Raw genomic sequence first — 10,277 nt, forward strand, 5'->3', positions numbered from 1 at the left:
ATGATTAGCCTCTCTTCTTACATAGCAGCAAGACCAGCTTTGTAGAGAGCGTAGAACTGATCTAACATCCTCTACCAAATGGCCAGTATTCGTCAAATTTTCTTCCACTGAAGACACCGCTTTCACCACTTGCATAGAGTCACCTGCCAAGATAATATCGCTCAGCCCAATTTCCCGACAAAAACTCACTGCCACAAACGCACCAAGTGTTTCTGCAGCAAGAGGATCAAGCAAACCCGTTCTTGTGATACTGCGAGCAGCCATTACACAGCCTTCATCGTCCCTTACAACGACACCCACTCCTATCCTGGAAGAATTTTTATTCAAGGCAATATCCCAATTTGCTTTATATTTATTCATTGGCGGAGGACACCACCTGACCACGAGAGCAGCACGATCCACATGAGTTCCATGATTTGCGTTGGCCTCCCTGAATTCCTCCAGAGCTTTCATTGTATTTTGAATAATGGTGTTGGGGTGGGTACAAACACCACCGTGGATGACCTCATTCCGACGAGCCCATATACTTCTTGCAATCCCCACAAAAGTGGATAAAACTTCTTGACCCCCCTTCTGTAAAATTTGCTCCGCCAATTCCACAAAATTTGAACCAGTGAAAACACACTTTTGGATGGGCCGAATACTAGCCGCCCATACGTCTCTTGCCGCAGGGCATCCCCACAAAATATGAACTGCCGTTTCCTCTTCCTGGTTGCATAATGGGCATACCGGATCCGCTACTATCTTTCTTTTCATCGAGTTGTCCTTCGTTGGTAATAAATTGTGGCATGCACGCCAGATGAAATTTTTTGCAGCATTTGGAATCTTGAGACTCCAAATGATTCCCCAAATAGGGCTCTGTGCAACTGTGGAAGAACATCCTGGCCGATGCTGGTCTTCTAGTTCCATGGCTAGATGATACGCACTCCTAACAGAGAATATCCCCGTCGTTGTCCCCCTCCAGATCTGTCTGTCTTGCTGGTTAGTGCAGCTAATGGGTGTAGACAAAATGAATTTTGTCTCTTCAAGGCTGAATTGAGAATTTATAAGCTCAATGTTCCACCATTTTGAATCAGGGTCGATGAGTTCACTTACCGTAGCACTTGCGTTCAATAGGCGTGGTGGGGTGTGAATGGTATAAGTGTTTGGACTTTTCATATATGCACCTGTTTGCCATTACCAATCCTCCAAATCAGACCATTTTTCACCAAATCACAAGCCCCATGTATACTCCTCCAAGCGAAAGAAGGATTTGACCCCAACTTTGCCTCCAGAATTGTTTTTCCTGCAAAATATTTTCCTTGCATAATTTTTGCTGTCAACGTATTCGGAGATATTAGTAACCTCCAAACCTGTTTTGCCAATAACGCCTTATTAAACAAAACCAAGTCCCTGAAACCCATTCCGCCTTTCGCCTTCGGTTGCCCCATTCTTTTCCAACTCATCCAATGTATCCGGGATTCATTGGGTTGTTGCCTCACCAGAATTTCTGCATTAAAGAATTAATTTCCTTGCAAAGGCCTTTCGGGAGTTGAAAGACGCTCATACTATATGTCGGTATGGCTTGTACAACTGCTTTTAATAAAATCTCCTTCCCTGCTTGGGAAAGAAATTTTAATTTCCAGTCCTGAAGTCGCTTCCACACTCTATCTTTAATACTCTTGAAGGCATTTGTACGAGACTTGCCAACAAGGGCTGGAAGTCCCAAGTACTTGTCATATCTTTGGGTATCGGGGATCCCTGAGATGTCTAAAATCTTCTTTTTTGACCTCTCTGAAGTATTGCGACTAAAAAAGAGTGATGTTTTCTCTTTATTTAGTCGTTGCCCCGACGCTTTCTCATACATATGGAGGAGTCTGGACATCCTGTTCCAATGTCTAGGATTGGCCTTACAAAAAAGAAGGCTATCATCTGCAAAAAAGAGATGGTTAATACGGGGGCCCCTTCTAGAAGTAGGGACACCTGTCAAGACACCCTGACGATCAGCTCTAGAAAGTAGAGCACTGAGAGCTTCTGCACAAATAAGGAATAAGTAGGGTGAGATAGGATCCCCATGTCTGATCCCCCTTGAAGGTTGAATTTTCCCTGTTGGGATTCCATTGACCAAAATCGAGTAATTAGCAGTACGGACACACATCATAATGAGTTGAACCCATTTATCATCAAACCCCATCCGCTTCATTACCGCTTCAAGGAAATGCCATTCCACCCGGTCATAAGCTTTGCTCATGTCAAGCTTAACAGCCATATACCCCTCCTTCCCCCACATGCGGGAATTCATCGTATGTAGGGTCTCATAAGCAGCTAAAATGTTGTCAGTGATCAATCTACCTGGGATAAATGCACTCTGATTGAGTGAAATTATCTTTGGTAGCACCACTTTTAGATGGTTTGCAATAACCTTGGACACAATTTTGTATAAGACATTGCATAAACTAATGGGCCTAAATTCCGAAACACAAGTGGGATTTTTGGTTTTTGGAATCAGAGCAATATAAGTATAATTAAGCTCTTTATTAATAAAACCAGAATTTAAAAATGAAAGTACAGAATTGCTAACCTCCTCCCCAACCTTAGCCCAATTAGATTGATAGAAACCCATATTAAAACCGTCTGGCCCAGCCGCCTTAAGTGGCGACATCTGATGCAATGCCACATTGACTTTTTCTGCAATAAACACCCTAGTAAGTTGAGTATTCATTTCTGAATTTACCCGCATATCAACAGCCTCAAGACATTTTGACATATCGCCCGTAGACGTTGAGGTGAACATATGTCAAAAATATTGAACAAAAGCATTTCCGATCGTTTCCTGGGTATAGGGGTGGCAAAATGGGTACCCATACACGACCCGATTATGACCCGCGGGTACCCGTTACACGATTAGCCTATACCCAGACACGACCCGTTTAGCTAAACGGGTAATCGGGTTTGACACGATTATGACAAGAAAATAACCGGGTAACCCGACACGACCCGTTTTACCCGTTTAAAATAACTGGGTATAAACGGGTAGACACGACCCGACACGACCTGATTACCCTAAACTATAATTTTTTTTTTAAAAAAAAAATTAAAATTCAAAATTGTAATAATAATACTAATACATCAATATAGTCAATGCAAAAAATTGAGTTCTAAGAGATTAAAGGCTTTAATAAAGGATAAGAAAAAAAAAAAAATTTGGAAAGTGACCATAATTGACAAATTGTACTCCAAAATAAATTACTAAACTCATAATTTCACCTAAACTTAAAAGTTAAAAGTTAAAACAAGTTCATTTATTAAAATAGTCCACTTATAATTTAGTCTCACATGTAACAAAAGTGTTAAAAAATTAATTTGAACAAAGATACAAATTCTCAGACATTTTTTTTAGCATCCAACCCTGGGCCAAGACTCAATATTTTTGAATTCCATGAGAGCCATAGAAGACCAAGACCCTTATTTAATTGTGCAAATACATTTATCAAAATGTGTAATATAATAGAATAGTTATAATTTAAGTGATTTTCATTTTAGCAACGACAAGGTAAAGTACAGTAAAATTTTTCTAAAGATCACAAATTTGTTATCCGAAACAAACAATGGCATCAATGTTTAGAGAGTTCTTCATTAGTAGACATTAGAATTTCATCTGTAGTTTTATTACAGAGAGAAAGAAGAAAGTTATTATAAAATCAACATAAATCCCAAGAATCATTCCAAATCCTTATCAATGCAAATACCCAGATGAAGAATATTTAAAAAGAAAAGAAAATCCTAATAAATGCTAAAGCAATAATAATACATGCAATCGGAGATGACACACAGCTAGAATCAAGGAGAAGGAGCTGGGAAACCCAAGAAGGGCCTTCCACAAAGACTCCCATTGATATTGGGATCGCAGAGATCCACAAAGACTCATATTCCAAAAATGGTAAAGACAAAGTGAGAGGGAGTCAGGGAGAGGGTTAGGTTACGTTACAGAGAGACTGATTTTCAAAATGGTAAAGACAAAAGAGTAAAGTAAGTAAACTACTAAACTGACGTGAAGAGTCTGAGGACTGAGGCGAGAGTCGTGTCGTGCGTGAGCTGCTGCCGGGTCCAGAAAAAAACCAAGAAAAAAAAACCGGGTCGGCAGGTCCAGAAAAAAAAAAAAAAACGGGTCTGGCGGGTCGACCCGCTAGACCAGCCAGACCCGGATACTATGCGGGTCTGGCGGGTCGACCCGCCATACCCGCACAGTAATCGTGTCTGGCGGGTCGACCCGCCAGACATGAAATTTCTGGGTCTTAATCGGGTAGACCCGATTACGACCCGAACCAGATTAGCCCAAACCCAATACCTGTTTTTTCGTGTCGTGTTCGTGTCGGATTCGCGGGTCGTGTCAAAATTGCCGGCCCTACCTGGGTATCCCATTTTCTGCCATTCATGTCCACAATACTATCAAGAAAATTAGATTTCCTTTTTTGGTTTGCACATGCGTGGTAGAATTTTGTATTTCGATCGCCATTTTTCAGCCAATCCTCCTTGGCTCTCTGTTTCCAATGCATATCTTCTTGGTCCATCAATGACATAATTTCCTTCTGAAGAATTTTCTCGTGCTGAAAATTTGCAAGATCCCCTTGTCCTTGTAGTGCTTCCAGGCATTTGACTTTTTGCTTTATGGCAGAATCAAAATTAGTCACAGTGGTCCGCTGCCACTTTTGCAAGCCCACTCTACAGTTGACAAGCTGTCCCTGTATTTTCTGCCAAGGGTCCCCATTCACCTTCTTGCGCTGCCATTCTTTCCTTATCACCTCCGAGTAACCCGTCTCTCTAACCCAACTATTCTCATACCGAAATTTTTTTGCACTTTGGCTCAATGTCCGTCGCTGCAGAGAGATGAAAATGGGCGCATGATCGGAGCTAATGGCTGCCTCTACCTGCACTGTCACTTCCGGAAAATGATGACACCAAGGCTGATTTGCAAGCACCCTATCTAGCCTCTCTTTCGTGTTAGCATCCCCACTCCTTTTATTACTCCATGTAAAGACTGGTCCCTTATACTCCAGCTCAAATAATTCACATTCCTCCAAAGTTCTCTTGAACCTATCCATGGCACTTTGTGATCTTCCATTCACCCCTTGCAGCTCAGTGATGTCAATGATTTCGTTGAAATCCCCCACACAGAGCCAAGGGGTTGGTTCTAAAGTATTAAGGTGACGGAGGAGCCCCCATGCTTCGTGTCTCTTAGCCGCTTCGGGATGGCCATAAAAACCTGTAAACTTCCATGACATATCATTCGTCTTGTTTATTACTGTTGCATTAATATGCCTTCTGCTGTAGTTTTGAATCTCCACTACCTCTTCATCATTCCACAAAAGTGCAAGTCCTCCACTGTTCCCCACACTATCCACCACAAACACGTTGGAAAAGCCTGTCTTGTATTTTATGATGTCCATTTTATTTGAATACATTTTGGTTTCAATGAGAAAAACCAAATTGGGCCGCTTTTCCTTTACCATCCAGCAAAGGTCACGAACTGTCTGAGGGTTCCCAAGCCCTCGACAGTTCCAGCTTAAGATTTTCATTGCGGTCGGCGGGGTTGTAAACCAACCCCCTCCAAACCCGATCCATTTTCAGAGTTTACCTTATCTCTTGATGACTTCTCACTTTTCCCCTTCTTCCCCGAGCCTCCTCCCTTTTCCTGCAATTTTCTCTTTCCACTTGGGTCTACAGGTGTAGGTTGGATTGGCCAAACCTGACCAGCACGTGCACGTCGTTTCCAGGTTTGAGATTTTGCACCCCGAACTACTTCAGTGCTACGGGCCTTTGGTTGACTCTCCACTTCCTTATTTTCCAATGGAGAAAAGGCTAGGCTTGCTGATTCACCTTTAACCCCTTGCAAATTAATTTGTTTATCATTTGGCCCAATACCATCCTTCTTCTCATTCAAAGGTAAAAATCCATCCAGCTTATGGGGGTCCACGTGGCTAGGTACAGGATTCAAACTTGAAAAGAAGTTGAGACCCTTTTCAAATTGCATCCTTGTCGCTTCATTAAATTCCTTTAAGTCTCCATTCTTTGCCAGGAAAGTGGGACAACTTTCCTTGGAGGAAGCCCGATAATTCGTGCCCCGCAGTGATCCCGAAAAAACCGCTCCCTCATTAACAGAGCCGTTATGAGTTTCATTTTCCATCTCCTGTCCAGCTTGGGAAGGAAAGTCCCCTGAAAGAGGCTCCTTTCCATTTGAAACGTGCATGCCATTTAATTCTGCATTTATTTTTTCCGTGCCCGTAACGTCCCCTCCTTTCTGAGGCGAAAAAGAATCCTTTCCCCGAAATACCCCTTCCCCGGTCGCCGCCGCATGGCTAGCAACGCCGGATACATTGTCCGTCCCTTCAGCACGTACCCCATCTCCAACTGAAGAACCTGTACGTCCCTGCTTTTTTGTCTACCCCCAAACTTCGGATTTGGTACATATGGAGCCCCAGAACGACCTCTATTCCTGTCTAAAATTTTCTGTGGAGGTGGGACTCTCAACCAAGGACCATAGTCCTTAGACCCCCCCTGTGTCCCCGTTCCTAATTTCTGCAAACATCCCAATGGGACCATGCTTAATGATCCTGCAATCGAAACAAAAGCAAGGTAGACGCTCATACTGAAACACCACCCAGCTCTTGTTGCCGTTGTACTTCAATACTCGTCCTCTTGGGAGAGGTTTGGTGAGGTCCACCTGTATACGGACCCGGAGGAATTCACCCCAACCCACCCCTTCTTCATTAGTGTCAACCTCTTCGACGACCCCAATTGAAGAGCCAATTTGGAAACCCGCCTCTTTTCCCATGCAAGCGAGTGGTAGGCGAAACATTCGAACCCAAAAGGCAACCTTTTCAAAATCCAGATTTGATGGAGGGGTGCCGCCATCAAAGTCCACGACCGAGAAAAGATTTCCTTCGAACACCCATGGCCGACCTTCCAAGACTCGCACCTTGTCCCAATCGTTCATGAATTCTACCAGGAACAGATTGTCGCCCAACACTTTGACAGACATTGTTTCCGATGGTCTCCATCCCCTTATCATAATAGATCTAATGGTATCCTTACTCATAGTACGATCAACTATGAGTTTCCCCACAATACATGATTTTCCTCGCGTCACAATTCCTTCCACTGTGTGATCCTGGATCTCTACTTCCTCACTTTCCTCCGCTGACAGAGAAAAATTACCCCACAGCTTTGTAAGATCATCCGCCATCCTTCTCTTTCACGTACCAGAAGCACAGAGCACTCTTCGAACAAAAGATTGCCTCCTCCTCAGTCCAAGAAAACCGACCAGGAATATAGAACCTTCTCCTCTAGATTTAGACGTCTAGAGAGAACTTTTTGAAAAATATATTTATTTTCGTCTCGAGATCCTTCAACCCTACTTGAATTCCTAAAAGAGACATAGACAAAGACAAGACCGATGGATGACGAGAGGCAAAATGGCCGGTGGCTATGGGAGGCTGGAGTGCCGGTGGAAGCAGTGAAGTGGTGCATTGGAGGCTGGGTCCATCGAAGAACATATTTAGCTTTAAAGCAATCCAATTTGAAACCTTGACAAAACTAACTATCGACGCAAAGGGGGTGGGGCGAAGATCATGGTTGGGAGGGAGATCGGTGTCATGGTGAACCCTCGATGCCAAGGTTGCTTATGTATTCTATTATATGATCATTTTTTCATCTTATATATATAACACATGCATTATCCATACAATATACTTAAAACTAATTAGAGAATAAATAATTTAATATTCTAGATATTAATATTACTAGACTGATCATTTATGCATGATCATTAATATCATATTCAAATTAATATTAATGAAATGGTTGATTATATTAATTAATTGGTATACAATAGTATGATTATGCATGCATATGATAATTAATATCATATATATGCATGATAATTTCCTGGCATACATTAATATATAGTATGATTATATATATATATATATATATATATATATATATATATATATATATGTGTGTGTGTGTGTGTGTGTGTGTGTGTGTGTGTGATATTAATTGGCATGCATGTGATATATATGTATACATATATACCAATTAATTTATACTAATATGATAAATTAAATCACTACATTATTTTTCATGCCCATTAAAATTAAATCACTACATTTTTTTTTTTAATACATATATACCTAATTATAATTAATTGTAAATTTTCAAAAAAAATTTGACATGTTAGGTTAACACGTCAAAAATTATTGACGTGTCATCCTAACACGTCAAAACTTTTTGACGTGTTAGGTTGACACATCAAAAACTTTTTGACGTGTGAAAATCTAACACGTCAAAAAAGTTTTTTTTGATGTGTCTACTTTGACACATCAAAATTTATTGACGTGGCAAATATAAGTTACTGTTTGCCACGTCAATAAATTGCATGTTTTTTGTAGTGATAATAGTTGCCCCAAAACACAACTACAAAGACAATAATAAAACAAAAAAATCCAGGAAAATGCCAAAAGTTTCTCATTCCTAATTGACAAAAGGGGGGTTTTGGTAACGAAATAGTAGTTTGATGGGGTCGTAATGTAAAGTTGGTAGTTGATGGGGGTATATGGTAATTGAATGGTAGTTCATGGGGGGAAAAATATAATTACCCCTTATGAATAAGAAGAGAAAAGAAGAGAAATTTCAATAAAATTTCAAATAATGAACATAATCTTACATCATAATTAACACAACCGTAGAACCTCCGTCTGTAATTTTTCTTTGTAGAGCAAGTCTTCAAACATGCAGGTACTCTACAACGGCAAATGGGCTCCCCAGATGTTGCTTCACTCTTCAGTGAACATGATATTTCTAGAAATTGATAAAATGGCATGTGGGGGCCCACGTAACGGGTTGATCGTCTGATTTACCGAGTTTGTCAGACGGAATCGAGATTTTGAGAAAATGCTAGTTTGATGTGGTTGGGCGGTAAGTTTGATAGTTCATGTGGGATATTGACGGAAGATGATAATTCATGAGGAAAAAAAGTAATTACCCTAAGTTATAACGAGTTCGGGTCATAACGAGTCAACTTATACATGACTCTTAGGGGTGGGCAAATTAACCGCCTACCGATTACCGACCGTCTATCAACAAGGACTAGATCGAAATTAACCGTCAATCGATTTTTGTGGTTCAAAAATCTGTATAAATTTTTTATACCGTCGTCGGTTTGACATTTTTAAAAAAAATTAATTAATTGAATCTCAAAATGGCGTCGTTTTAAGCTTGGATATAAACTAAACTTTATTCCTAATCCCTAACTCCTCACCCTTGCGGCCCTCTCCACACTCCAGCTCTCCTGCGACCCCTGCCTCTTGCCTCTCTCTGTCATGCCGCGCGACCGTCTCTCTCTCTCTCTCTCTCTCTCTCTCTCTCTCTCTCTCTCGCTCGCCTCCCGCGGCCGTCTGTCGACTCCCTCTCTCGCTTTCTCTTTGCAAGCGGCAAGCCGTTGTGTCTCGCTCTCGTCTCCTGTCGTGTCTCTCTCTCGTCTCTCCGGTGGCTTAAATTTATCGTCGTCTCCCTCGCTTTCTCATTGCAAGCGGCAAGCAGCCGTTTCTCTCTCTCGTCTCCCGTCGTCTCTCGTCTTTTCAGGTATAGTTTTTTCGAGTTACTTCATTTTCTTTGATTTTTAGTTTTTGAACTAATTAAGGGTTTAGATTTTGATTCTTTGATTTTGAACACTTGATTCTTTGATTTTGCATTTATTTTGGAGTTTGTTTATATTATTAGGATTTAGAAATACTTGGGAATGAAAATGATAGATTTTATTTTTTTACGCAACCTTGATTTTTCCTGCAAGTAATTTTTTTTTCTTTTGGATAAGCATTTGCTAATTGCTGTAATTATTCTAGAAATTTGTATTGCTGTTAGGGGTGTTAAGAGAGTAAGCCGCTCGCGAGCGAACTCAGTCTCGGCTCATATAAGCTCGGCTCGTGCTCGACTCAAACATTAAATGAAGTGTTTCGTGAATACGAATCCTGGCACAAATATTAAACGAAGCAAGCTTGGCTCGACTCGACTAAACTCGTGAATAGCTCGTATAAGGCTCGTCTTATTTATTTGGCTCGGTTCGTATATTTTTTAATAAGTAACAAATAACAATATATAGTAAACATTACTCAATATATATATATACAACATACATGTATGTTGCATATATATATGTTGTATATACATAAACAACATACATATATGTTGTATATATATATATATGTGTGTGTGTGTGTGTTGTATATGTATATACAACA

At 40.8% G+C, this 10,277-nt stretch overlaps 1 protein-coding gene across 1 annotated transcript; it reads right to left on the bottom strand.

Annotated features, from left to right (window-relative positions):
- Positions 1-3,699: 3,699 nt before the first annotated feature.
- On the bottom strand, positions 3,700-5,555 carry LOC148584886 (uncharacterized). Its single transcript, XM_088517556.1, has 2 exons — positions 4,389-5,555; positions 3,700-3,711 (listed from the first exon to the last, which is right to left on the bottom strand). The coding sequence occupies exons 1-2, from the start codon at positions 5,553-5,555 to the stop codon at positions 3,700-3,702; spliced, it is 1,179 nt and encodes a 392-aa protein (XP_088373682.1).
- Between the last annotated feature and the right edge of the window lie 4,722 nt (positions 5,556-10,277).

The sequence above is a fragment of the Corylus avellana genome, chromosome 6 (genome assembly GCF_965113065.1).
Source record: "Corylus avellana chromosome 6, dhCorAvel1.hap1.2, whole genome shotgun sequence".
Classification (NCBI taxonomy): Eukaryota; Viridiplantae; Streptophyta; class Magnoliopsida; order Fagales; family Betulaceae; genus Corylus; species Corylus avellana.

Bases quoted from the DNA above. Each gene is read 5' to 3' on its own strand.
- LOC148584886 (XM_088517556.1), bottom strand. From the start codon at position 5,555: ATGAAAATCTTAAGCTGGAACTGTCGAGGGCTTGGGAACCCTCAGACA.